General features: G+C 36.5%; 5 protein-coding genes across 12 annotated transcripts; 3 read left to right on the top strand and 2 right to left on the bottom strand.

The window, feature by feature from the left end:
- The first annotated feature begins 181 nt into the window (after positions 1–181).
- LOC110842290 (PI-PLC X domain-containing protein 1) lies at positions 182–4,311 on the top strand. The gene is given in 7 exon segments (XM_035846353.1): positions 182–256; positions 335–850; positions 923–1,095; positions 1,098–1,327; positions 1,420–1,495; positions 1,561–1,630; positions 4,176–4,311. Coding segments are annotated over 6 exon segments (756 nt in total). The 5' UTR covers positions 182–256; positions 335–713; the 3' UTR covers positions 4,246–4,311.
- LOC110846978 lies at positions 1,591–4,178 on the bottom strand. Of its 7 annotated transcripts, none has more exons than XM_035846354.1 (8): positions 3,889–4,178; positions 3,665–3,829; positions 3,514–3,577; positions 3,312–3,427; positions 3,141–3,220; positions 2,899–3,060; positions 2,650–2,828; positions 1,591–1,701 (listed from the first exon to the last, which is right to left on the bottom strand). In XM_035846354.1, exons 2-8 carry the CDS (start codon positions 3,715–3,717, stop codon positions 1,603–1,605), a joined length of 753 nt encoding a protein of 250 aa, XP_035702247.1. In that variant the 5' UTR covers positions 3,718–3,829; positions 3,889–4,178; the 3' UTR covers positions 1,591–1,602. The 7 variants fall into 7 exon arrangements, with proteins under 7 accessions (XP_035702247.1, XP_035702250.1, XP_021949535.1 ...); XM_035846357.1 differs by lacking the exon at positions 1,591–1,701 and adding an exon at positions 1,716–1,793; XM_022093843.2 differs by lacking the exon at positions 1,591–1,701 and adding an exon at positions 1,724–1,767.
- On the top strand, positions 4,271–5,988 carry LOC110846960 (splicing factor U2af 38 kDa subunit). 2 transcript variants are annotated; one of them, XM_022093800.2, is made up of 7 exons: positions 4,271–4,465; positions 4,588–4,632; positions 4,736–4,836; positions 4,906–4,997; positions 5,058–5,129; positions 5,194–5,382; positions 5,487–5,988. In XM_022093800.2, the coding sequence occupies exons 1-7, from the start codon at positions 4,422–4,424 to the stop codon at positions 5,643–5,645; spliced, it is 702 nt and encodes a 233-aa protein (XP_021949492.1). In that variant the 5' UTR covers positions 4,271–4,421; the 3' UTR covers positions 5,646–5,988. The 2 variants fall into 2 exon arrangements, with proteins under 2 accessions (XP_021949492.1, XP_021949500.1); XM_022093808.2 differs by having other exon boundaries at positions 4,909–4,997.
- A 4,229-nt stretch (positions 5,989–10,217) lies between these two features.
- LOC110846948 (rab3 GTPase-activating protein catalytic subunit) lies at positions 10,218–27,621 on the top strand. Its single transcript, XM_022093789.2, has 14 exons — positions 10,218–10,482; positions 10,578–10,605; positions 10,687–10,815; positions 10,944–11,256; positions 11,341–11,789; positions 11,858–12,052; positions 12,134–12,420; positions 12,508–12,686; positions 25,069–25,217; positions 25,916–26,070; positions 26,153–26,227; positions 26,321–26,383; positions 26,465–26,689; positions 26,748–27,621. The coding sequence occupies exons 1-14, from the start codon at positions 10,477–10,479 to the stop codon at positions 27,414–27,416; spliced, it is 2,922 nt and encodes a 973-aa protein (XP_021949481.2). The 5' UTR covers positions 10,218–10,476; the 3' UTR covers positions 27,417–27,621.
- Positions 12,751–23,584, bottom strand: LOC118433892. The gene is made up of 12 exons (XM_035846364.1): positions 22,805–23,584; positions 16,799–17,202; positions 16,428–16,737; positions 16,072–16,343; positions 15,894–15,972; positions 15,633–15,812; positions 15,474–15,530; positions 14,140–15,377; positions 13,878–14,031; positions 13,774–13,809; positions 13,636–13,715; positions 12,751–13,556 (listed from the first exon to the last, which is right to left on the bottom strand). The coding sequence occupies exons 2-12, from the start codon at positions 17,168–17,170 to the stop codon at positions 12,924–12,926; spliced, it is 3,411 nt and encodes a 1,136-aa protein (XP_035702257.1). The 5' UTR covers positions 17,171–17,202; positions 22,805–23,584; the 3' UTR covers positions 12,751–12,923.
- Positions 27,622–27,627: the final 6 nt, after the last annotated feature.

The raw sequence follows: 27,627 nt of genomic DNA on the forward strand, positions 1-27,627 counted from the left end.
GCTTCACTTAGCACATTCTTCGTTCATTATCATATGTCCTCATGGGTGAGTTTTCACATTCATTCAAGGTACAGCTAATAATTGACACGCATTAAATGGTGTTGATTAATAAACTAATAAATATTATTGTGGTTAGTAATAATGGTGTCAAAATATTTGCGTGGTATTTCCTTTTTGCATACTTGGCTGGTGGGCCTCATAATAACTACCACTGTGAATGCTTCCCCAACACTCGAACACGGACGCCACTTTAAAGGTACGTTATATAACTATTAGAATGTTTGCAGCATTTAGATGACCATGATGACACATAGAATATATGTACATATTGCAGAATTATTTCAGGAGCCGAAAGTATTTTTAACGGTGTCATCCTTAGCTGGGTATGAAGATCATGGGAACGATAACAGTACTTTACTTGACCGGAAAGTTGTACTGAATTGGTACGGTCTGAAACGAGAATCCAACAGCTTTGTAGCGTTATACGACAAGGATCCAAACTCATTATTGGCACAAGTCCTGAAAGTATCAGCTCTTTACACGACTTTTTTTGCTAACAATTTTTCTCCACAACGAGACAGAGTGTGACGCCAATCCGCTATAGAAGACACAATTTGACATCACACTCACTAAAATGCACCAACTATTGGATTGCATACTGTATCAATGATAAAATTGTGCAAAGCAGTTGCTTCAGAATTTACCCAACATGGATGAACGACATAAAAGATGTTATAAAAGATGTTCCTTTGCATTCCATTATGTTGGCAGGAACTCATAATTCGGGTGCATGGAGTGCCTACCTGGGGAAGAAGTCGTCGGATAATGTTCTTCTAAACTATATCATCTGGTACAAAATATGCTTACATGCTTATAACAGAGTCAATTGTAAATTTTTAAAGTCTTCGTATTTCATGTATAGCCAGGACGATTCAATTTACCAACAGTTGATACATGGTATTCGATATCTTGACATACGGGCAGCATATTACCCGGAAACAAAAGAAAAGTTTTGGGTCAATCATGGTGAATTCAGAGTTCGTCCAATGAATGAAATTCTTCAAGATGTAAAACAATTTGTGCAAGAAACGAGCGAATAGTATTCCTCGACTTTCACCGGTTTCCCGTGGGTTTCAACGATAATAAAGTGCATGAGGTTTTTGTGAAACTGATTGATAAAGAATTGGGTGCGTTTTTGGCTCCCAAATCTTTAACTAGTAGAGTAACACCAAATGACTTGTGGAAACTAGGGAAAACTATAATTCTTGGATATGCGGACGGTACAAGTGTTGCAAACAATAACTTTTTGTGGTCAAATGTGGATCAGGTACGTATAATATAAGTGTTACACCGTTACGAGATTTCTTACATGTCACATAATTTATAATTTAATTCTGCATGATTGTTATGTATTTTTAGGCATGGGGAGATTCAAATAATATCCATGAATTGGAAAAATTTCTTAGCCGCTCCAATTCTGAACGAGGATGCAAAGGTCAATTTTGGCGTCTATGGCCCATTTAACGTTTAGGCTTGAAGATATATTATCGTATCCTTCAGATTTTGGAATACGAGGCTACGCCAACATATCAAACCCCCAAATTAAAGCATGGTATCGACAAAGAGATTGGTATGAGCGCAGCATGATTGTTGCCACAGACTTCTATTTAGATAACAATTTGATTGAAATCTCTTTCGAAGCTAATAAAAATAAATTAGTGTGTGCAGGCTAATAACATACTCGAGAATTTATTTAGTTCATCTTTACTTAATTATCAGTTATCAGTTACCTCCAGAGATCCGTGATTAATGAATTTTTTTGTGGGATTAAGGATTAAGGATTAATGTTATTCCGGGATTAGATTAGTCCAGGATTAATTAAATAATTCAATTTGCTGGGATTAAGGATTAAGGATTAATTCACAATGCTTTTGAATTCGGGATTAAGGATTAAGGATTAATTAATCCTGATTAATTCATGATTAAGGATTAATATAATTTTTATTTTCCTGCACAGAATTATCGACACAGCGATATTAATGTGTCAAATCTCAAATACTTACAAAACGTGCAATATATAGTAGTGTTGCGTTAAGTACGTAATAAAAATCAATGTTGGAATAATATCCCCGCCAATTACGGCAAGTTTTGGTGCACAAGCTATGCCCCTGGCCTTTACAGAGCCACAAGACTTGTCAAGTTCTTCGACATCAAAAAATGTGCCGGTCAAAACGAATGGCAAACCTTTCAGTTCAGTTAGATTCCTGTTCGCCATGATTAACGATTGAATCAGTACTTTTATGGAAGCAACAATATAAAGTTAAAAAATATAATGCATGCTAGATAATTTCAGGAGAGGAAAGTAGAAAGAATGGAAAAATATCACATGGTTGAGAATAACTGTTACCTTGCTCATTCGCAGTATTAATCTCTCGTGAGAATTAATCCTAATCACGATTAAGGATTAATAATTTGGGCATGCTTCGTCGGGATTAAGCATTAAGGATTAATGGAGCAAAAATATTTCGTCGGGATTAAGGATTGATTTCACACATTTTTTTGTTGGGATTAAGCATTAAGGATTATTAATCCTTAATCCCAATCCTTAATCCGTTAATCACGATTAATTAATCACGGATCTCTGGTTACCTCTCGTTTCGATTTAGTCAAAGGTTTAGCGTATATACTCGAACATGTTCTAACTGTGGTTAATTTCTGTCCAATAATTAAGTCACAAGGTTCTTGTGGAGCGATTTTCCTGCGTTTCATTCCATTTCTTGGCATAATACTGTTTTTGGGGTATTTCAGCTCTGGCTTTACAATTTCATCTACACATCACATAAAGGAACAGTTTATTCCTTAGAATGAGTTTATAGAATTCTAAGAAATTTTTCTCACTCTTAAGCGCAATATCATCTGCTGATACACATGTTGGTAACGATCCTGGAGAATCAGTTAATGGCGGCGCAGAAGAAAAATCGTCTTCGAGATTCGATTTATGCAACGGGTCAGAAGAACTCTCATTTTTGGATGAATAGAAAGGGTTGACAAAAAACTTTTCTATACGAAAAACATTTGCATATATTTAAGTTGATGCATCGCAGTAACATAATATGTGAGCGAATGCATCCTGCTCTTACTATCCTGATTTTGTTCTGCCTGTCCGTGATTGTACTCTAATATCGTTGCTCCACCTTTGCTATGATCAACTGCAAATTGGCTGTATTTTACAAGAAAACGAACATTACACAGCCAGCCCCAAGATTATACTCTTACTCGGATATTGGTATTTGCAATTATAAACAATTTACCTATACGAAGACATTTCTTCTACATCCTCGTCGTCGTCTGCTATTTCCTTCTCTATACTCTCGCGATCAGAATTTTCAGATTCCAGAATGACGTCAATTGGTCCCCAGTTCCATTGCTTCAATTGTAAATTGGCAGAATACCATATTTTAAAACCAAAAATTCGAGATTCCTAAGAATAGCACAGAAAAGCCAGAAAAGTACCGGTGGAGGGGGAGGTTTGGGAAAAAGTCTTCTTGGAACACTTTCATGACGCCAGTCATAAACACTAAATTCAATATATATTAATGAATTACAAAAATAAAGTATAATAAAAAGGTATTTAGGTTGTAGTTGGTATAAAAAGAATTCTTACATCTTCCTGCTTGATGGCGCATTGGGTTTTACACTTGGTGTAGGACACCACATTGCTACCCAGACTGACCTTTATGGTCACAGCAGTGTCCAGACTTCCGCTAGGGTCAAGCATAACATGTACATACCGTCGAATAATTAACGCTTCATGTACTGGTCCCGAATCCTAAGATTATATCGATTAATACATCATAAGTCAAGGATAATTAAAAATAATAGTCACACCATCTAATGGTGACCATCCTAGTGCTATTAAAAATAGTATAGTCATTGACTATTAGTCAATCAGCGCAGCAATCAGTCGATGTCTAATATCAAAGTAAAATTTTCTTCACGTGTGATAAGACATGTAGCTTTTCCGATATACAAACGCCTATGCTAACTAATCCTACTAGGCAATGTTAATTACTGATTAAGTGCAACTAATTATTAAAACAAATGCAACAGTAATGCAATAAATAACGTAAATAACAAACACGAATGAAACAGATTTTTGGAAACGGTTTTGGCAGGCATCAAACATCAACATCAACAGCGATGAAGCAGTTAGAAAGTGTGAGAGGCGAGATGAGACTCGTCTAATAAAGCTGGCAGCAACAAACAAACCCTCAAAAAATGTTTGCGTCGTCTGCCTGCTTGACTGACCGACCGACCCGACTGCTGAGCAAGAAACACAAATTAATTAATTAAATCTCTTATTTAAATTATCGTAATTAAAGAGTTGTTCACATTGAGGCCACCTTGCCGAATTCGACAGAATGGCAGAATATTTGGCATCCATTTTTGGGACGGAAAAGGACAAGTAAAATAAAAATTTAATTTAATTTAGAATAAGTTTATTTATTAATGAGTAATATTGTAACAATTTACGCATACGCATCCTAGATAATTAAAAAATTGTACATTGGCTTATTTGTATTTCAGAGTCAATTGTTCATTCTACTTTAAAATTGGAGCATGTCGACACGGGTAACAATTACTTAATTTTTTATTTTTTAAATTCCACTTTAAAACAAGACGGAGTTTTAAATCATAAATTAATTAATCTCTAAAAATTTAATTGAACTTCCAGAGATCGCTGTTCTCGAATCCATAATAAACCAACATTCAGTCAAACTATTGTTCTCCAGAATTTATACGTGAATCCTCAAAACTCTACAAAAAGCGCTGATGGTAAGGCATTAAATATTACATGGTTGTTTTCTAAACCCTGCTGATAAGCTAATCAAATAAATTTGTCAGTAGTGTTCCAAATGAACCAAGTGAGCGATGAAGAAATGCAGGAACATTACGACAATTTTTTTGAAGACGTATTCGTCGAATGTGAAGATAAGGTAACACGTATATATTTATAAATTTTGGTTTAGTATTTTAACTAAACTTTATTTGTACAGTACGGGGAGATTGAAGAAATGAATGTTTGCGACAACTTGGGCGATCATCTGGTTGGAAATGTCTACATTAAGGTAATAAATAAATCTATTTCACACATATTAAATTTGTATGACTTTAAAACCCTCGTTTATGTAGTTTCGCCGTGAGGAAGATGCAGAAAAGGCCGTTACCGATTTGAATAACCGGTGGTTTGGAGGACGCCCTATTTATGCGGAGCTGAGCCCCGTAACTGATTTTCGAGAAGCGTGTTGTCGACAGTACGAAGTTGGAGAGTGTACGCGTTCAGGATTTTGCAACTTTATGCATTTGAAACCAATATCTCGTGTAAGTTGAAATTCCGTCTTGCATAATGCAAGTTGCATTTACTAATTTTTTGCCCAACAAACAGACTAACTGATCAACCTAAGGCGTAAATTGTGTTTTTGCAGGAACTTCGTCGTTATCTTTACAGTCGACGAAGGGGTGGAGCCATCGGAGGTGGTCGTAGAAGTCGTTCCAATACGCCACCACCAAAGCAACGTCGTCGATCTCGTTCACGATCACGGGACAAACGCCGGCGAGACAGGTCACGAGATAAGCGGCGTTAACAACAAATTGATTATGAGCAATTCGTGTTAAATATTAGTACTACGGAGAAAGGAAGTGGCTTTTTGTCTTATTGTTTCATTGTCATTATGGGCTGTCTACAGTTGTTGGTGGTTTTCTGTCCTCACTTTTCTCGTACAGTTGTATTTTATATTTCTAGATATGATACGATATGATAAACTGTTTTCTTACATCATTATTACGCGTTTAGTACAATGTTCAAGTAAATTCGTCTCTTATGTTTCTAATTTTAATTGGCCTAGACACTAGCTCCATATTAAAGTTAGCCAGTAATTCTTTGTGTGACAAATAAATAATAAAGTGTTCCAATTTGTTAAATAGAAAGAACTACATTTATTTATGTCTCATTCTTACATACTCAAGTCATGCATTTTGCGTGGGAAACTTTCGGCACTCACACCTCACCTCATGATTCTGAAAAAAAGTGTTCTATCTTTTCGAAGATTGTATCGATTTTAAATTATGAAGTAAGTTAATGACTTATAAATCATCCCTTTGAAGGTAAGTGGTGGTGTCATTTACGTTTGAGCTTGTTGATATAAAGCAATAATTTGAGCTTTGTTTTTAGACTTTTTGCACAGCAAAACTACATTGAATGACGCACACGTGTTCATAAATCCATTACCTAAATTCTAAATGAAACTTCCGTTCTACATTGGTAAAATAGGAAAAACCAACATCGGCTGGTATGACTTAAATTTCCTCTTTTCTTATTCTTATCATTCACTAATTAATTTTACCCATCTTCAGTGCAGCTAAAGAATCAAAGTTTTTATTGTACGTTAAACACAATAACACAATGTTCTACTATTTAATGTTGCAACTTGCAGGGCGATCGTGACCTTTGCTGGATTATACGGATTTGTATTGGCCAAAAATCAGATTGATAAACAGCGAGTTGAAAATCTTCGGTCACGGTATTAGAAATGACTCGGAATGATTTATAAGATATGTTGAAATTATTATTAATTGTTAATTAAATGATTACTTAATTTTAGGGAGCGCATGTTGAATTCCAACGTTGGTGACTACGAAAAAACAAACGATAGAAATTTTCAAAAAACTTGAGACTTAACTGCTTTCAGAAATAACTAACAACTACTTTTTCTGTACTTGAAGTATAAGAGGTATAGAATGATATAATATATTTTATTAGAATTCTTTCAGTATTAAATAAGTAATATTTAAAATATTACTTATTTTTCCATATAACAGAACAGCAAAAAAATGGCCAAGACGTCAGAAATGGACAAGTTAAAGTTTATGCAGGATCTGGAAGTGGAGATGATGAGCGACATGTACAACCGAATGATGCTAGTCTGTCATGATAAGTGCATCAGCAAGAAATATTCAGAGCCTGACGTTTCAAAGGGAGAAGCTGTGTGTTTAGATCGATGCGTCGCAAAATTCCTCGGTGACACTTTTAATAATACTTTCAAATTATAAAATTGTTCGGTTTAGTGATTTATTCTTTTTATAATAGAAATTCACGATCGTGTAGGCCGAAAATTAACTAGTTTAACCGTTCAGGTCCTGGAGCTGTGTGTGTTGGGCGATATAGGAAGTCGTATTCCCCGATTTTTGGTGCTTTCTAAACAAAAACCGGAATTTGGTGCCTCGTTTCTCACTTTTTGGCAATGTATGTATGCTGAAATGACGAAATTCACATACATATGAGTGTAAAAGTTAATTATTTTCGTGAAATGTAAATTTATTGACCATAAATATTTTTAAGGTAAAATTGCAGTTCAGTGGACTAGGTCGAATTTGGCTGAAAATTTTTGTGTGAATACCCCAAGGTCCCCTGAGCATAAAAAAATTTTTTTTCGCGGCGGTCTCGAAAAATAATATTTCTAGATATTTTTTGAAAATTTATATAAAAAAATTATTTTTGCGTCAGATTTTCATGAAAATGGTTTAATGGTTTTCTATACTTATTAAACTATGCTGAACAAGAATCTGAAAGAATTTTTCAAAAGGAAAGTGCTAACTAGGAGAGCTAGTTAGTAGTGCTAGCTAGGAAAGCTGGAAACTAGAAATCTCATCTTACCCCGGTAATCCGATTTTACCCCAAAAATGCCTACGGTGTGGGAAAGTGTCTTGGAATTCTCTGAAACGTCCAAGAAATGTTTAAATCTTTTTCAAAAATTCTTTCAGATTTTTGTTCAGCATGTTTAATAAGTCTAGAAAACCATTTTCATGAAAATCTGACGCAAAAATAATTTTTTTATATAAATTTTCAAAAAATATCTAGAAATATTATTTTTCGTGAGCATAAAAAAATTTTTTTTATGCTCAGGGGACCTTGGGGTATTCACACAAAAATTTTCTGCCAAATTCGACCTAGTCCACTGAACTGCAATTTTACCTTAAAAATATTTATGGTCAATAAATTTACATTTCACGAAAATAATTAACTTTTACACTCATATGTATGTATTGTATGTGAATTTCGTCATTTCAGCATACATTGCCAAAAAGTGAGAAACGAGGCACCAAATTCCGGTTTTTGCTTAGAAAGCACCAAAAATCGGGGAATACGACTTTCCTATATCGCCCAACACACACAGCTCCTCTAAATTGATTTGATCTGATCCTGACTCAGGATGAAGAAATGATGAAACGAATGTCTGGTGGAATGTAAATCTCATTAGCTTTCGACTGACATTTTTCAACACCCGTTCCCTATAGAATTTGAAGACATAACATATAATAAGGCCATGTCGTAGTTAGTGTTAGTACGTGAAAATATGAAACTGTTGTATGAGTTGACATTTATATTGCTGGTTCATTTTTGCAATAAAAATAGTTTGAAATAGACTGACTAATAATCTGGGTTCTGTTAGCAGGAATTGTGCTAACAGAGCACAATTAATAAAAACACACGAAAAATCTTACTGCCCCATCGACTTTGCACGAGATCAAGGGATTGTAAAAAACAGATTTGTTTATTTCATGACGTTGGCCTCAGCGCCTAGCACCTCAGGCCACAGCACCTAGCGCCTACTTAGTTGGCCACAGTGCCTAACGCCTAAATAAGTGGGCCGTAGCGCCTAGCGCCTACCAAGTAGGCCACAGCGCCTACACTCAGCGCCTATGGGGTAAACTGAGATAGTCAGAGAAACATCGGTATAAAACAAGGGAAAGGACCCCTCTCCGATGGGGGAATGTGATACACCAAAATGTTGGGGTTTTCATGCTGATCACGAAAATATAAATGTTTTGACCGGCAAATGTAAGGTCACAATAAGTCAAGATTTTTTATGCATTTTTGGAAGTTTCAAGTTGTCTCACTTTCCCCCTCGGCGGGAAATTTTTTGGGGTGACATGAGATCCTTAAGGCAAGATAACACTTATAGTTTTTGTCGTAGAATATTGAACGCAAATTATTTTGCCGCAAAGAGGCAAATTTATTGGACATTGCTAGAATAATGGGGAAGAGTGTCAACTATTATCGTAATTATGCCCCATATTGGGGAATTGTTCGTAGTTAGGCGAGCGAAGCGAGCAGGTTAGGTTAGTTAAACTAGGTACGCGGAAAGCGTTGCAGTTCTAGCTAGCAGTCCTAGCTGGCAATCCTAGCTGGCAGTCCTAGCTAGACCATTGAAATATCATGTCACCCCAAAAAAATTCCCGCCATGGGGGAAAGTGAGACAAAGTCTTGGAATTCTCTGAAACGTCCAAAAATTCAGTAAAAATTTTTAACTTTGACCTCTTCTTGTGACCTTAATATACATTTGCCGGTAAAAAATTTTTTATCTTTTTGCTCAGCGTGAAAAACCCTACATTTGTGTATCACATTCCCCCATTGGAGAGGGATCGTTTTGCTTGTATTCCGAAACATAAATACGAGACTGGCAAAATTATAGAAAATGTCATATATAGCTGAAATATGGAAAATCTTGGGGAAAGACGAGAATTCTAGTTTCTTTTTGTAGAATATCGAATTCCAATCGTTTTTCAAAAAATCGGAAAATTGTTAGGACTCTGGGATAAAGTATATCAAAGTTTATTATAGCTATGCCCCGTATTGGGGTACTGTTCGTAGTTAAGCGAGCGAAGCGAGCAGGTTAGGTTTTACTAAGTAGGCGGAAATGGTTAACTTGCACCCTAGCTAAGAGAGCTCACTAGAAGAACTAGCTAGGAGAGCTAGGTAGAAGAACTAGCTAGGAGAGCTAGCTAGAAGAACTAGCTAGGAGAGCTAGCTAGAAGAACTAGCTAGGAGAGCTAGCTAGAAGAACTAGCTAGGAGAGCTAGCTAGTAGTAGCTAGAAACTAGAAATCTCAGCTTACCCCAGACATCTAACTTTACCCCAAAAAATTCATCCCCGTATTTCAGCTATATATGACATTTTCTATAATTTTGCCAGTCTCGTATTGATGTTTCTCTGACTTTCTCAATTTACCCCATAGGCGCTGAGTGTAGGCGCTGTGGCCAGCTTAGTAGGCGCTAGGCGCTACGGCCTACATATTTAGGCGTTAGGCGCTGTGGCCCACTTATTTAGGGGCTAGGCGCTGTGGCCAACTAGGTAGGCGCTAGGTGCTGTGGCCTGAGGTGCTAGGCGCTGAGGCCCGCCACATGTTTATTTCCAATCTGCACATAAGGAAATATGACTTTCGATTTTCGAGTCTCATTCATCATTTGTTCTACTAAATAATGCAGCGATAACTAATTTGAGCGTGGATTGATCTTGTTACCTGCTCTCCCTGGAGTTCAGCCCCATTTAGAATTGCATCATTCCCAAGTCAAAGATCATCTGAAATTGAAATAGTTTTATTCTGAAGTTCGAAATCAGAACTAGAGGCGTGGAAAATGGAGGTATTTAATTTACTATCTATTCACATTACTGTTTGGAACTTAATTAGCAGTGCTAATTTAGCACCCATCGAATTTACATATTGATTTAATTTCAGGATGACCACTTTGAAGACTTTACCACTGGTGAGAGTTTTAATGTATTATACTACAATCTGTAATCTAAAATTTAATAAGTAGAACTGGTAATTGTGAATTTATCAATAGCTTCAGAATGGGAATCATTTACTGCAAAATTGGAGCAGCTGTTGAGCGAATGCATGGCGAAACCTGTCGATGACGACGTCAACGTGACCAACGGTTGGGTTGTGATACATGAAAAACTTACATTTGCAGGTAGATTATAAGCTTATATATATATTTAAATAAATGTAACTCAAATTGAGTTACTCAATCGATAAAATTATAGCCTTAATTATCCTCTCAAACCCCTTGTTGGTTCTAATTTAATTTATGTTCTGTAGATTTTCCCTTCAAATTTTCATACTACCGTTCAAATTCTGCCGTGGCATCCGAAGATGTACCTTCTACTCAGGAATTGAGACATGGAAATAAGAAAATTGGTGACGAAGAATCTCAGGTTCCAGGCTTTCTATCATCACTTACGAGACACGATCCTGAGTTTCCTCCGAAATATGCTCCACATATCGTTTCCGAGTATTTCAGTGTCCTGGAATTTGCTGTGTTATCTTCAGCTGGGATTGAGGCAGTCTCACAAGAGTCCAGGTTAAAAGTCTTGTTAAGTTCGGCCTGTATCGCAATCAACAATACGAATTGGTATGTTATGCTATGAAAACTAGATGCATCGACCAATATGAAATTAATACCCGACCATCCTAATTGTTGTATGCTTTATATTAGCAATTTTCCTGTTTTTGTCCAATTCCATCACTGGAGTCAGAATTATTTTTGTGGAATCGCTGAATCCTGTGGACTCCGTACTTCATTTCAAATGGTCATGCTTCAGCCACCAAATCCTGCCCTTCCAACCCATTTATCTGGTCTCCTTGATATACTGAAATCGAAAATTGGGTCTAACCTTCCTTGTCCGATTGGAATATCAGCACATTTCTTTTACAAAATAAATAGTTGGCCTCCAGAAATCAATTTTGACTCTTATCCGCCAGAACTCTTTGAAATTCTACGCCACACAGACACAAAATTATTGGATAATTGTGACAAAGCTGATACTGACAGCGATAAACCTTCCGCCTGGAGTCAGTTTTGTGCTCATACGCATATTCTGCCGTTTGGATCGTTGGATGACCCTTTCTGTAGTATGGATCTTGTTGCTGGATGGCCGAGCTTAGGTTATAAAACTTAACTTGGACTGACCCCGATGTGTAATATTTCTATTATAATATTTCTTGTCTTTTAGCTGAAGACGTTGTAGTTGATTCGTCCAGCTATTCAGATTTGGAACCTGAAAACGCACAAGAATGGTACTTTTCCATTAAATCCGATCCGAATGCAGAGTTTCGATTGTTCGAGTTAGTAGATGGAATATGGAAATTAAAAAATGATAGAAGGACTGTAGAGCAAGTTTTAGGAAAACCAATTGATCCGCAAAATGGTGCCCACTCACATATATTTCAAGTTACTTAGTTTACTTTTCCACTTTTACAGAAACTGTTTATTTGCAATCTGTTTTTAGATTCCCAAGATTTTTCCTCTGCACTGGAAAAAATCACCAAAAATCAAGTTTCTCTTCATGTTGCGGGCATCAATCAAGTCATCGGTTCCACTAACCGACGACGTAGGGCGTATTACAATACTGATCCAAACGCTTACGAAGACTTGGCTCCATTGAATAAAGCGCATATGGATCTGGTAATGGAATTTCTATTCCCAGATGCCAAGAGAGATTCGCAATACCCTTATTCCAAAACATCGTTTCAAGATACTCACAAATTCAGAAAAGAGTATGTCAATAACATTATTGTAAGAAAACACTAGCAATGATACACAAACCGTATTGTCGTATTACTTGTTTATAATAATTCTACACCTTCCCCCTGTGATGTGCAGGACTCGTTGGGTGGAGTAAAATCAGCCCCAGTGGGAAGTTTAGTGTGGCGAATTTCTCTGATAATGGGATATCTCCTTGCTTATGGAGAACAAGGCTCACCTAGTGCTGTTTGTCACGTTTGGGCTGAACTTATTTTGGAACTCCGATACCGTGTTGATAATTGCAAGCTCATATGCGGGTAAGAATAATAAATGTATTTTAGTTCGAAATGCAGATTTTACAAATTAGTCAAACCTTTATAATATAATAGTAGCCTAGTTTTATTTAATTTATTTTTCTCGTAATTATTTCTTAATATTCATATATCTACATACGACGAGATGGACAGGTTTGTCTTTACACAAATTTACACAAATATACACAAATTCTAACACATTTAAAGCTGAGGACCATGTAATTAGTTCTACTTAAGGTGTCATAATTGAACTAAATCATGACGGGTATGATTTCTTGCCACATAAAATTCATGGTCATGGTCATGGTCTGTCCAATTGTCCGGGGTTTCATACCCGTTGAGCGTATTTAAAGATTCACTTTGGTTTAGCCTGGATGAACGTTTTCGTCGATTATGCTCAAATTGATGATGACTATGCCGAATTGTCGCCAATTTATTGAGGGCGTCGTACGACGCTCTAGACCCCAGACTTGTTCTAAGCAGGCGGTTTTGGTTGTTGAGATAATTATTAACTGCCGACGCTGCGCTGCCATGTGTGTGAACATTCCCCACTTGGCGATGCTGGTGATGATAACCGTGATTATGGTGTCCAATATTGTTGCTGTGATGATGGTGGTGTGCGGCGGAAAAGCTTCGATGGGTGGTGGATAAGCCATCAGGCCCACCTCGAGTAAAATGAGGATTCAACGTTGCAGTTTTCATGGATGGGTTTGCCAGCCCATCCATACTTCCATGGTACATCCTCGCCCTCGGAATGCTTTTCGTAGACACAACTGACATTGCATCCCAATCTTTCGCCATTCCGTATGCCCCTCCAGAAGTTTGGACCATGTTTGGTCCTGGCGTTGGGGTCATAAATGATGTTGGTGGAAGCTGATGTTGTCATATGAGAGTACAAAATAGCACATATATGATTTTTAGTATTTCATTTTTTGCAACGTTAGGTACAAACCTTGGCAAGTAGTGTTGACGTTGATGGGGGACGTTGTTTGCTTTTGGCCCGTCTGGTAATTCCGATAAATATGAGGACCGCTGCAATTTGAACTCTCCATTATATATTGCTTAATTACCTAAATCCAACGTTACTCACCTATTAACACTGTTACACATATTGCTGCACTTGCTCCTACATATTTCACGATTAAAATTATTAGACGCAGCTCAAAAAACGTTGATATAACTGTGCATATGTACCAATTGTAATTTTGTCCATGTGGTTCATTAGTGCAGATGGCGAGGTTGGTTTGACTTCTCTGCATTGACTTCCTGGAGGGACGCTTGCAGCACTTGGACTGATCTCGTTGTACAATATTTCTTCATAGGGGACCACACAAACTACCATGCATTCCTATAAACGTGTAACAAATACATATGAAATTATTCAAAATACACCTATGTACCTATATATATTTTCTACAATGATCAGCTTCAGTAGATCGTCTTGTTTAAAACCTACATTGTTGGGAATATTTTTTATGCGGTATTCCGTCTCAGTGGAAGCAAGTGGAGGTCCGTGTCGAAATGAGTCCTCTCCGAACAATCGGTAAATTATCCGAAAGCCGACAGCTTGTTTGGAACTTTCCCAGTGTAGCGTTACAGAGTCCCCGTTGCGAACTATTTCTTGTACAACAATTTCTGACTTGTCTGCAAAAATGAGGTTAGGGTGCGGGGGTGGGAGTCGATTTCCTCCTTGATGATGAGTTTCCAGCATTGATTTTGGCAAAACATTGACGTTCTGGTTATGAGTTTGTACTGGGAGTGGTTGCTTCACGGACATTATACTACCCGTATGTAAGTTTGGACTCGAAACTGCAGAACCAATTCCAGAAATTACGGGAATTTTTGAATCATCAATTTCAGCTGCATCTATTATTGTGGTCTTTGAAGTATGAGGTCGCTGAGGAGATCCTGGAGAAATTGTTGATGACGTTGTTGTTGTTGTGGACGATGATGACGAAGTTGTTTGATATTGTGAATTATTGTCGTATTCGGGGGGCAAGGTCTTACTTGAAGTACTCATAGTCGTAGTGGTGATGGTCGTTGTGGTTGGCACCGTTTTCGGCGTGATTCGATGTCTTACAGAGTTCGGACGGATTGGTGGATTTCTGACTGGAGTCTTATGAGTTGTAAAATGTGTGCTTGTTGTTGTTGTTGTTAGAATTAATGGAGGAGGGGTTGTTGATCCATTTTGACGTATTTGTGAGCTCAAGCGTTCATTGTTAATGATTTTTTTAATTGGACTCTGCTTAGCAATGTTGGATATGTTGAGTCCTACGAAATCCGTCTCCAAAGACGAAACTTGCTTCTTTGAATTGTTTTCCTCTCCGGAACCAGAGTCATGCTTCGAGATTTCCTCTGGCGTAGTAGAAGTAGTAGAAGGTGTGGTGCTGCTAATCGCCTTTGTGAATTTGGTTATGGGACGAGGTCGTCGGGGTTTGAATTTAGAAACGCTCCCATTTCGCTCTTGTTGCGTGACGGGGGGAACAGGGGCCTCCAGGGTGAAAGTCGTTCTATTCTCCTCTGTCTCTTGCTCACTCGAATCTTCTAATGCACTGCTGCTGCCTCCTCCTTCCTCCTTATTGGTACTTGACGCGTACACGGAAGATGAACCCATTCCCAGAAGGGCCATATCTTCGGGTGAAAGATTTACATCATAATCATTTTTGATGGTCTCATTTTTAGGACAGGCCAAATCTGTGAAGTATAAGCATTTACATGTTATGTATTGTATGCATACATATGTATATATGTACATCATATTACAATGTGTTGCAGTAGAAAAGTATGTACCTTCTGGTTGAATTTGGTAAAAGTTTAGTGATCGCAATGATGTTGGAGATCCACAAACTGTGGAATAAAAAAATATACATAATAAGGAATTTTTACGAGATTTGAGATTTTTGTCAATGTGATGACACAAATTGTCTCTAATTTTTAAAATGTACTCACATTGTGGGTTTCTTTCTCTTGAAGTCACTTGCAAATCGTACGTCTGAACCCATTCTAAAACCCACTGAAGCCTGCAGTCGCAATTTAAAAATCTTCCTCCCAAACTTATCCCACGTAGTGTTGTGTTCAGTGGAGCAAATGAGGTTTCCGATAGCGTGGCAAGTGGGTTGCCATCAAGAGCTGGAAAGAAAGTGCATTATACATACATTGATATTGATGTCACGTTACATAAAAATAGTATTAAAGCAGTAAAATGAATACCCAGTAGCGTCAAAGATTTTAGACCTTGAAATGCATCTCGTGGCACTTCAGTCAATAAATTAAAACCCAAATCCAAAACCTGTTGTAATATATAATATAGAATTATTAGTATTAACGGTAATATATTTTCGTCTTCAAATAGTATTGGTGAGGAGAAGTGCTTTTATTTAATGCTTACCCGTAGTTCGTGCAGGTTTTTTAGAGCACTACGCGGAAAATTTGTGATAAGGTTGTTAAGAAGGCTTAATGAGCTTAGTGTATCATTGATTCCTTCAAATACAGATTCGGGGAGGGATTGAAGCAGATTTCTCTCCAAATTTAAAGCTGTGAGAGAGTGCAGTCCCACGAAATGATAAGGTTCCAATTCTCGTAACCTATTCTGGGCTAGATCCAAAAACGCCAGTGACGATAAATTGTAGATGGCTTCTGGAATATGACTGATACGAGTGCCTAGTAAAAAATATATGAATCGATAAATAAGATGGATGGATCAAGAAAATCCGAAATATATTTATATCGTAAATGTGTAGATGCCTTTAAGATTCAAGTTTCTCAACGAGCGTTCCAGTCCGATGAAACTGGCCGGATGCAATTCTAAATTGTTGTCGTGCAACTTTAATGTTGCCAATTTGTTCAGTTTTGAGAAGGATCCTTGAGCAACTCGTGTAATTTTATTGTAGCTGAGGTCAAGAAGGGACAAACGGTTCAGGTTTCCTAATGCTTCACTTGGCACGGAAGAAAGCTCGTTTTGAGAGAGTGAGAGATGTTTCAAGTGTTCCTCACTTCCTGAAAATGAATCCTTGTGCACGCTGCTAATTTTGCATCCAGACAGTTGTAAACTCACCTAAAGTACAACACTGTGTTAAGAAAGAACAAATAACTACCACAAATCAGACAAAACGTACAATTTTTAGGTCTCTGAATAAGCTGGGTAATAGCATTCCATCCGCATTGGTTACTCGACTTCCGTTCAAATACAATAATTCCAAGGGTTGTTTGGTCCCTGCATGAAACTGTACTAAAATTGAGACCAGCGTTTCGGCATGAATATCGTGACACTGAATGCTGAGTTGGTTATCCGAGGAGGGGTTTGTTGCACATATGCAGTTGGCCTTGATTTGGTCGGGTAGCCTTTCATCCTTCCGGTACCATGGACAATCTTCGTGGGTGGAGCTTGCCACACCCACGAGGGCAGTGAGCACGTGGAGAAGCAAGTTGAGGACTCTTCCCGAATTCTTCCATGTCATTCTTTGTTTCATATTTGTTTGTGTTGTCATTGAAATATTGGTAGCGAATTTGAGATCATCGTCTGTTGTTGAAAGAAAAATCATAATTTGTTAATCTTATTTTGTCCGAAACGTTATTAGTAAGTAGGAAAGAGACTAATAGTTAAATACGTAGTGCTGTTATCGTACAAAAGCTATAATTTATTCTTGAAATATAATTTATTCTTGGCCATTTATTTAGCTTTCATCATCTAGTGTTTATTTTGAGCAATTTGTTTGATATTTGATTACGAAATTGTAATTAATTAAAAGCCAGCACAATTGTATCAGTAAATGGTTTGCAAGCCTATTCATTATACACTGCAGAATAATACAATTTGGTAATGTAAAATATAGATTTTGCAAGAGAGAGAGAGGAAGAGGACGTGTAAATTACTTCTGTCAAATGATTCTATGTAGGATTCCTCTTAAGCAGCTATTTCATGCGCACTTAAAACCCTTAGTGCACACTATCTTGTCCATAAATCTCAAATTGATTACAAATTGAAATCGCAATTTTGGCTGTGAGTTATTGTGCTTCTTTGTCGTGCATCCATCCATGACCTGTCCGTTTTATAGGTTGATGACTTGATACTTTTTACTCAATGGCTCTTGTATTATTGATAAGTAGCCAAATTGAGGCATTATATTCCTTTTCTTAATCTCTGATTATCCGTCAATTCATTGCGGTGACTGAGCAGTAACAAAAATCTCTTGAATCAAGTGGGCAGCCTCTATCTCTCTCTTTCAATTTTTCTCAATTTATTTTTCATACACAGTTCGCGACTGCATGCAGAGTGTAATTTCCAAGATGCAAACTGGTCAAGTGTGGAATGTTGTATATGGCATGCATATGGTTTTGAAAAATCAACAATGGAAATCGACCTACTTGTTTATGAAATACGAAAAGTCTTATTATTGGCAGTGTTATTAATATATTTATTACAGAAATTGTGAACTACAAACTTTTCTCAATCCCCAATTTCAATTTTCGTCCAACGAAATGAGCAAGCCTTATGTGTTCGTGGTCTGCTGCTCTATTGTTAGTCAAATTTAATTTTTCCGTCACAATCGACAATGGATTATTGGTGAAGTGTAGGAGGTTAGACGAATGAGATGACACACCCACTGCTAAAACTAACGCACATGCATTCATGCAGACTCGCAGAGATCTTATCTCTAAAGTAATAATGGCATTTTATTGTTCACCGCTGTTTCTCAGTGTCACTTCTTGTCCTGCTTGCACAACTCTATCCATTCAACTTGTCGAAAAGAAATGTGGAAGTAAGGAGCTGCACAGCTTATTGGCATCGAATCGTACATAAAAATAGGTGATCTGTCTTCTCTACTTGCATTAAAAAGTGGTGTCTGTAAACTAAGCATAATAATATTCATCATCAATCACCTCCAATCAGGTTGCTACAGTTCTTCTGTTTCTCAATGTACGTACCCTTACCTATTTACTAAACCCCGTGTTGTCGTCTAATCAGCTAGATCATTGTTGAACAAGATACCTTACAGCTACTGGTACAACAATGATATCTCTTCATTACAATATCACTGCAGTCTACTCACCTGGGTAGTCTAGTCGTCATGTGTGTATCACAATAATCAAATCACTTTACGTTTGTTGTTTGTCAATTCGCTCAATAATTATCACTCTGAAGGCATCAGCATTCTCTTGTGGTCGCCCATATGTCAACTCTCAACAAGATCCCTTTCGATGATTTTTACAACAATGTGAAGGCAATTTTTTAAATAGTACGCAGGGCTATTTAATTGTTACTAAATTCTCGTACCAACAACAGCATCATTTTAAAAGACCTTAGCCCAGAAAGTTATGCACGATATGAACCATGGCGTATCGTGATACAATTTAGTGCTTGATATGAATCCATTATTAATAATTTTCGGGAATAGAGTGTGCAATCAAAAGCGTCATTAATACTTGAAATAATTATTCAGCCAATGTACATTCATTCTATTATTTCATAAATCTCTAAAGACAATAATAGTCATCGGCGGTGTATGTTGTAAATTGAATTTATCAAGTTTAGGCATACTTGACTAAATTATCGACATGTGGTATATACCAGAACCATTTTACCCATGGGAAATAATAAGTACGAAGTGTTATGGGAATTCAGTAGATTCAAAATTTCAGATCAACACACTAGTTTTGCAGAATGAAAAAAATCAGCCTACCGGAAGCAAACAGCAAGACAACCAGTGTGAATCTTGCTGGTCATCCTGAACAAATTTTGCAACAGTTTGCCATGTTTATAATACGACGCCTTTAGATTTGGGTGTTTTCTTTGCATTCCGTTATAGAGTTTGGTTTGATCATGCTTCTGCACTCATCTTGTCTTGATGACTAAAAGGGAGTAATAATAATTATACTCCTCTGCCTTGCACGAGTCTCATCTACGTATCTCTGTACTTCAATTATTAAGCCAGAGGAAAGCAAACCAAAACCACACAATTAAGAGTAATTAGACCTTCTTCAATTCAAAATGGGATGAATGCAGCTTACAAAATTCACTGAAACCACATTTGATACAGAATAGAGCAATTCCAAATTTGTCTCGGCTTGCCACTAACAACTAATGCTTCTGTAGAAATAGTCGGAGCATCACTACAAGCCATTCTATGTACCTACCATCAATATCTTAGCTTACGAAAGACGCGTTACGTTACCTATGTATTTACATCTCCGCTGAGTGACATGCATTCATTTTCTTTGTTGGGCTGCCACATGTCGCAAAAATATTATAGCGAGTCGCAAATTATGAAGTTCTACTTTCTCAGCACAAATAATGTTGAACATCTGAGCATTTCTGTTCCGCCAGTTGTACAATTTTATTGCATTTTAAACTCTTTTTTTCTTTGCATTTGCATTTTAAACTGATCGTAATTTAGATCGTAAAGGTCACTCCTAACTGTGAGCCTCCCCTCAAGTTTCACCGGTCGGAGGGTGGAAAAATCGAGCTTTGGTGGTGCTTGTTATCTGGTGGTGCGATGCTAACTTTACTTGATTTAAGGTATATTACAACATGGATAATGTTGGGCTAAAATGGTAGATACACAGGGTGACTATTTTAATGAAAAAAACAACGTGAGCCATTAGAGACGTGATCTTTTTTGGAGTAGTTGAGAAATGGGTATTTATATTTTTCTCGTGGTATGTTTCGACTCGTATCTAACTAATGAATGTCAAAGACACGGTTGGGAGATTTTATACGGAAGTTCTTTTTGACTGAAGAAACAGATCATCACTCCTCGCGTCTAACTATGTACATATGTATCTCCCATCCACAATGCAACATAATAGGAGGCTTTTTTACGGTCTCACATTGGTTCCCAACAAAATTCAGTCTCGCCGTGATTTTTCCACATTCGGAGATTCTTCACACCGCATCCCCATTTCATTCTTTTCCTCGAGAAACCATGCAGTACTAGAGCAAACCAAATGCAGAGTTGCAAACACGAGTATCATTTTGTGGTGGTTAAACTTTAACGTCGTCAAAAAGTGCTTCTTTGTGGAATCCATCGAAGAATAATCCATCATGTTGAGATGCATTTCGTTGTGAATTGTCAGACAACTCAAAAATAAACGGTTCAACAGAACCGGGCTGTTGTTTTTGTTTTGTGATTATGGGTCGCAAAAAAAAAGTTCTGTCTTGATTTGCTTGTTCGATAATGTGAATTGTTCAATCCTTTTGTGATTGTCTTTGGCGTAAATATAGCCCTCGGAGTTTAATTTGTCGTTTGCCCCAATAATGTAATGAATTTTGTACATGTGTTACTCGAAGAATAATAGAAAGTCCCCCTCTTTTGCTGACTTTAATTTACTTGGTTGATATTTATAAATGTGGGTTAGTTTAAGTAGTTAATGCGCGTGTTTGTAAGGATGAAGATGCCGCATGTGATTTGTTGTGTACAAATTATGTCATTTTAGGGCATTGCATGGTTTCCAACTACCCACAATGGACACAATGTGGAACCGTATAGACTAATTGCGTCCAAACGTAAACTCTTAGGATTAGTCTTTTGTGGTATTTCCCTCACGTGCGATCTTTTAGAATCGCAAGTTGCATTTCATTCTTTTTGCATACTTGTTTGTTACCCGATTCATGCAAAGTTTATTCCTCCACAAAATTATTAGCCTGTATAATTATCAAAATATAAACCCACTTTGTCTTTGATCCACTAATAAAAACATCGTCGTCATAATCAATGCACGCGTAGCTGAATTCTTGCAGCTCAATTCTATTCAAATCATGATCAAGATGGATGAAATGTGAGGATCGCATCGTTATTGCATTAATACTGCACTAGTTTTAAAAATAGCTTGATGAAACTCTCACCTGGCACTTTATTACCCTGCTCTATATATATCTACCAAAGTATATTATATGACAGGAGACACAAACGGATAAATAAAGCCTATAATGTATCAACAGTTTAAAAGGAAATTATTTTACTTTCATGCGAAACATGTGGAAATCGCCAGGGGTAATAAAAAAGAAAATCAGTCTCGGCTAATTTGGACTGTGTCGTGAGCGAATTAATTCAGTTGATATTTAATGATCTCGATTGAAACTGCTTTTTATGACAATTTTATGTAACTCTTGCTATCAACAGTCCACCATGACAGAGGCATGTTTCTCATTTATACAATTTTGGACTACTACTTTGATTAATTAGGGAATGATTTATGACATGTACTCACTAACTTATCCACTTATTGAAGTAAAAGTATTACCGTCCTCTCGTCTATTTCAAACTATTTGTTGGCCCACACGTGTAGAATATAGATATATATTTAAGGTGATTATACATTATGCATGAGAAGTCATACTTGGGCGGTGTTGTGTTGAATAATCTTTTTAAAATATGTGTAACCGGAAATAATCTTAACCGTGACTTTTTAATAATCTCAGAATCCCACTCACTCTCCGTTCGCAGCATCTCAAATTATATTTACACAATTGGCGATTTGTTACTTTAAATCTTGTAGGATCCTTATGAACAAGGCAGACGGTGTAATTGGTACCCAAGTAATTTTTGATGATGAGACGATATAAGAATACATGAATTCAAAGATCATCATTTTGAGTTGGATTATGTATTTGTCCAATATTTATACATATCTATTTAATTGTGTCATGTTATGATTTTATGAAATGAAACTGCATCAGTGCTTTGATTATTTTGTTTGAATGCATATTTGTTTAGCCAGAAATATTTTAATATTTCTGGCACAATTAAATAGATATGTATAAATACAAGATAATGTGCAGGATCACAGAGAGCAGTTTTGGGAGTAAGTATCCCAAAGGAATTTAAACTGTAAATTGACTTTTAAATCCGTTGCTTTCATCAAAGATTTTTTGTATGTGGATGGAAAGATGCAGGTAGAGTATGTACACGACCGGAACAAATGTTAGGTGGGAAACACAAAAATTACCTAATCCGATTGCTAATTAATAGTAAGCCAATGTTTATATAGCGTAATCTATATAGCTACATCTATCTACGAGTAGATTTGTTTTATAATACAGTTAAGAGTACTTATAGTTCATGATTTTTTTAAAGAAATCAGTTTCCGTGTTGTTTGTTAGCATACACACAAGTTCGTCTTACCGGATGACCATGGTCAGCATTTGGAAAGTGCTGTTGAATAAGTTGAATGCCCGGTTCGATGTTCCTATTCTTGCATGTCGAAATTAAATTAATATATCGGTTCACATATGTAATTGTTATATCCGCTTATGTGGGTTTCTTCAGTTGTTATTGTTTCATCGAACCGTCCTGGAGCACGAATAATTGTTTATTTCAGTAGTTAAATTTGAGAAACACTTACATACTTACGTGGAAAATCAGTACATTAGTATGTAAATTAATATGAACAAATATTCGCACAAGATCACAATCACACTGTCACTAACATCGAAGACATACTACCACAGGATATATTCACTATTATTTAAATCCATGAAAGCCCAGTGTGTAGAGCTAATTTTAGTAAATTGCTAAAATTCCCACGGTGTCTTAAAACAATATGCAGAATGCACCAACAACTTTAGACATTGAGCAATTTATTTGAAATTGTCAAATTATTTGATACCGTAATTTATTGCAAAAACGATGAGAAATGTTAAGTCTCAATTAGTTTAGTCGTAATTGGTGAGTGCATGGAGCGGTCGTCGGTTCAGAAAGAACGCTTCCGTTATTATTTTCAGACTACGAGTCCACGCCACGACTGATACCTCACGCACGCACAGACAGCGACTAAGCAACCATCGCCCGTTGTTGTGAACCAGCATTCTCAGCTTGCCATTGTTACACTTACTGTAACGCTGTGCATCAATATTACGAGGGTATTGCTTACGACGGTGGAGGATCTAACATGGCCGAGTCAGCATCTAATCCTGTGTATACGTACAAATTGGTGTACATAGCTAACTGCAGTACAGAGCTTGATAGGATTTACTAGATAAGCGATTATGCAATTGGGAACTTTCGAAAAAATACTATTCGGTTATTAGGAAACACTTAGCTAGGAGCTTCCAACACACATTTTTATTTGTCACCTGCTAAATGTCGCCATAAGATTTCTTCTTCAATTTGGAATCATCGATCGAAACAAAATTTATTTCTGTAAAACATCTCAGAGGATTAATAAGAGCTGACGTTTTCTCAATTGTACGGTGTAGTGTGTACATAGTTGAATAAACCAGTGTACATACATATTTGTGCAAATAGCCAAATACTTATGGCTATTTTTCATGCCTTGATGCAAGTACAATAAATTAATTTTATACTATGAAATCATTTATCCAAAAACTTTAATCATTCCCTGTAAGTGACGTGTGCATGGCACATTATATTCATTGAGAAATTATCACTTGAAAGCCTAAATTATCATGTCGAGAGAGAAGACCATCTGACATTAAAAAGACGAGTCGGTGACTTGCAAAATTTAGGCTTAAGACCCATCTGCAACAGTATGGGTTCCATTCGCCTTCATCGGTTTTAAAACGTTAGTTTCAACAGCGTTTTCATTTAAGACAAAAGTCATGAAGCTGCTATAAAATGAAAGAGATTGCATAATGTTAAAAATAATAAAATAATTGCATATGAACTAATTAAATTAGGCAGGTACTTGCTATCTATCTGGGATTATTCATTTCAAAAATTTAGAAATTTTTTTTATTCGTGCGCGAATTGATACTTACTCAACGCAACGCAATTTACGATATCTATTTCATTTTCCATTACGATGGCGCTTTTGTTTAGTTTATTATAGATTTTGACAATAATGACCAGTGAAATGCTTATGTATGTATAATTTACATCATACACATCACTTTAAGCATATCTATCAAAGACACAAACATTTGAAATATGCACAACGCCATAATATATTATCCGGAATTGAATTTTTTGTTAAGTTGCCAGTAGCTCGTGCATTGTGGGATGATCCAAATTGCGAAGTTATAACGTTGGACAGAGGTACATAATATATTGAAACAAAATATTTAGAGAGGAGAAGCTTGGCTGGGATAGCTTAATATTATTCATTCAAGTCATTTGACTATGTCTCATTATTCGTGTGTAATGTATTATAATTTTCGATTGTATGATATACAATTGAAGAGGGACCACGCCTAATTACAGTTTGCATTCATCTCACCGTGCGTTCGTCTTTGTCATTTATCACAAACATTTCGCAGTTTCCTATCCATCCACAATTTCTTCTAATTTGCCATAATGAATAGAATGTTTTTTTTATTCTTATTGGTCAGTTTCAACACTTTATTTCTCGAATATTTACCGATTTGTTATGCGTAAGTATGCGCCCTTTATTCATCATGGTATTGTATATTTTCCATATAAATTCTCAGGTTGGAATCCGGATCACCGAACATTGGATCGTGCCTATTGAACCAGAAACTGCAAATGCTCAATTGTTGCATTGCCAAGAAGATGGCTCGAGAAATGAAGCAAAATGAGCAAGAAAAGTGCCCTGAAGATGCATTGGAATCAGACGCAGGTAAGCAAAATTGTTTGATGATCATACAATGTGAATGTGCACTAAATGCAATCTTATTACGAGTACATAGCATGTCACCTCACTTGAAATATAGTAAAATACCTTGATTAGTTGTGATTTGGGATTGCGCAAGTGCATGGCACTCTGATTAGATGTTATCAGATTAATGTAATAAGGACATGTAGTGGTTAATCAGCCTGTCAGTATTGTTAATGACTTATGAGAATCTGCATTGTATGTGTAAAAGCATTTCTTTTAGGGTTGTGGTTGTTGGAGATTTCAATGTTATTTCGTCTTTATCACCTCACTCATCAATAGATGGATGATCTATTTTGTGGAGGTGAAGTTGATGTTCCTTTCAGAGTTGATGTTTCTTTCATTCTTGTCAGATTTGGAGACCTTGGTCTTCTACCAGTAATAATAATGACCATTTCACCATATGGAATTTGATAACACAATCATAATTTTCAGTTTCAAATTTAACAATGCGAGCACCGTAAAAAATTATCAATGACATGACAGTGCGTCGAATTGTGCGTCGAATGATAAAATATTTTTAATGATTCTTAATATACTTTTACTATGTTTCTATAATCATTCTTCATATGACCCAATTTTTAAGAGGAATTGAGGTCGATTTATTAAATTTCAATAACAATCAGACTCACTTTAAAAAAGCGTAACTTTTATTCTTGCAGATAGTGAGGATGAATTCTTTGATTGCGAAGACAATGTGAATAGTGTGGAGGGAAAGGAAGTAATAAAAATAAACAAGCCGTCGGGAAGAATGCGAAAAAATGGCAAGTTGAGATTAATAAAAAATCAGGAACCTATGTATATTCCTGAAACACAGGTAACTGCGTACTAGTAAATAGTTCCTAATACGTACACCAATACAAAAATCTTTCAAAATAATTTAATGCATGATTCACCAGGATCCAGCACCTCTGACTGAAGATGTGTTAGAGGAACAATCTAAGGTTATGATTGAACTAGGCGATGATGCACAGGTTTGTTTTCATACGACAATTAAGATTTAGAAAGTACATTTGTGTAAGTAAAGAAATTGCAAAGTTATAAATGCATAAATGTAATCTTCATAGGGCAGTGAGTTGAGGGCGAAAATGATGAGCGCGTCCTTACTTTCGGATATGGAGTCGTTTAAGGTTTCTATATTTGTCTGCTTATTGTTATAATTTACGTGAAGCTGATTAATAATTGATGTAAATTTTGAAATGTCGCATTAGGCTGCTAATCCAGGTGCAGAATTGGAGGATTTTGTAAAGTGGTATTCCCCACGAGATTGGATTGAAACAACTGGGACAACTGACAGTTTTGGTAATGCTATTGGTGAACTCAGCCCACGGATGAAAGTTCCTGGAAACCTATGGCTAGAAGTGTGGTCGACTGCTAATCAAATCCCTGCCCGTCGCCAGAAGCGGTTGTTTGATGACACTAGAGAAGCTGAGAAGGTATAATTAACAGCTATGCACAGTAATATTGGATTACAATATTATTGTTGTCGCACAGGTTCTTCACTGGTTATCGACAAGAACATTGATGGACATTTCTCAATTGTTGTTCCCGTGTTTGGTACATGCTGGAACTATTAAAATCATGGATGAAATCGATAAATTACCTGTGAATTATGAGACGCCCCAAGGATTCTCTCAAAATGTTGTTCAACTTAGTAGGTGTTTCAGATATGCAACCCAACTGGATTTGACTGCTGATGAAATGTCCACGAGTAGACGCCTTGTCATGAAAAACTTTCAGCAGTGCGAAAAAGAAATTACACAAATTCGTTCTTTCCAGTTGAAATTCCCAAATGAAAATATCAACGACATTTTGTATCAATCTAATACTCGGAATTATTGTGGTAATAATTCCGAATTATTTCCGAATTTCATAAAAGTCCCGAATGGGAAAAGATCAGAACTTGGTACTCGTATTTTTGACTTTTTTGTAACTTGCTGCGAGAAAAATGAGGGCTCTATTGATGAGCCTGAATTGAATCGAAAAGTTTCAAATTTTGACAAACCCTACAAAAAAGCTTTTGTCCTCAAGTATGTACCACCACCTGGAAGGATCAACGATCCTAATGGTATCATGGCCTTGCCACAACGTATGAGCTGCCTTTTAAAGAGTGACACTTTTGTCCTCGCAGGAACATTTTCAAACAAGACACAACTTTTGTAGAAAATATTAATGTTATAAAACAACCTGTGATTAATTTAGGCGACATAACATGAGACATTTAAATTCATCAGAAAATACTAAAACATATTACTATAATAAATATTACTGGTACATAAAATGTATTCCATGAAATAAAGACATTTCTTGAAACGAAATACTAACAAGATTTACATGAATAAATATTTGCCGTGTTTTCGTGACTATATATTAA

The sequence above is a fragment of the Folsomia candida genome, unplaced genomic scaffold, assembly GCF_002217175.1.
Source record: "Folsomia candida strain VU population unplaced genomic scaffold, ASM221717v1 Fcan01_Sc001, whole genome shotgun sequence".
In the NCBI taxonomy this organism is placed as follows: domain Eukaryota; kingdom Metazoa; phylum Arthropoda; class Collembola; order Entomobryomorpha; family Isotomidae; genus Folsomia; species Folsomia candida.

What these genes read in the sequence shown, in the direction of transcription:
- LOC110846978 (XM_035846354.1), bottom strand. Translation starts at nt 3,717, where the DNA reads ATGTGGTGTCCTACACCAAGTGTAAAACCCAATGCGCCATCAAGCAGG. An exon ending in GGCAGAACAAAATCAGGATA is followed by an intron (nt 3,061 to 3,140) that starts GTAAGAGCAGGA and finishes TTTTTCGTATAG; the next exon opens with AAAAGTTTTTTGTCAACCCT. An exon ending in AGATGATATTGCGCTTAAGA is followed by an intron (nt 2,829 to 2,898) that starts GTGAGAAAAATT and finishes TGTGATGTGTAG; the next exon opens with ATGAAATTGTAAAGCCAGAG.
- LOC110846960 (XM_022093800.2), top strand. Translation starts at nt 4,422, where the DNA reads ATGGCAGAATATTTGGCATCCATTTTTGGGACGGAAAAGGACAA. An exon ending in ATTGGAGCATGTCGACACGG is followed by an intron (nt 4,633 to 4,735) that starts GTAACAATTACT and finishes TTGAACTTCCAG; the next exon opens with AGATCGCTGTTCTCGAATCC. An exon ending in TTGGAAATGTCTACATTAAG is followed by an intron (nt 5,130 to 5,193) that starts GTAATAAATAAA and finishes TCGTTTATGTAG; the next exon opens with TTTCGCCGTGAGGAAGATGC.
- LOC110846948 (XM_022093789.2), top strand. An exon ending in AATTGCAAGCTCATATGCGG is followed by an intron (nt 12,687 to 25,068) that starts GTAAGAATAATA and finishes ATAAATTCTCAG; the next exon opens with GTTGGAATCCGGATCACCGA. An exon ending in CGGATATGGAGTCGTTTAAG is followed by an intron (nt 26,384 to 26,464) that starts GTTTCTATATTT and finishes ATGTCGCATTAG; the next exon opens with GCTGCTAATCCAGGTGCAGA.
- LOC118433892 (XM_035846364.1), bottom strand. Translation starts at nt 17,170, where the DNA reads ATGACAACACAAACAAATATGAAACAAAGAATGACATGGAAGAATTCG. An exon ending in AAGAGAAAGAAACCCACAAT is followed by an intron (nt 15,531 to 15,632) that starts GTGAGTACATTT and finishes TTTATTCCACAG; the next exon opens with TTTGTGGATCTCCAACATCA. An exon ending in TTACCAAATTCAACCAGAAG is followed by an intron (nt 15,378 to 15,473) that starts GTACATACTTTT and finishes TATACTTCACAG; the next exon opens with ATTTGGCCTGTCCTAAAAAT.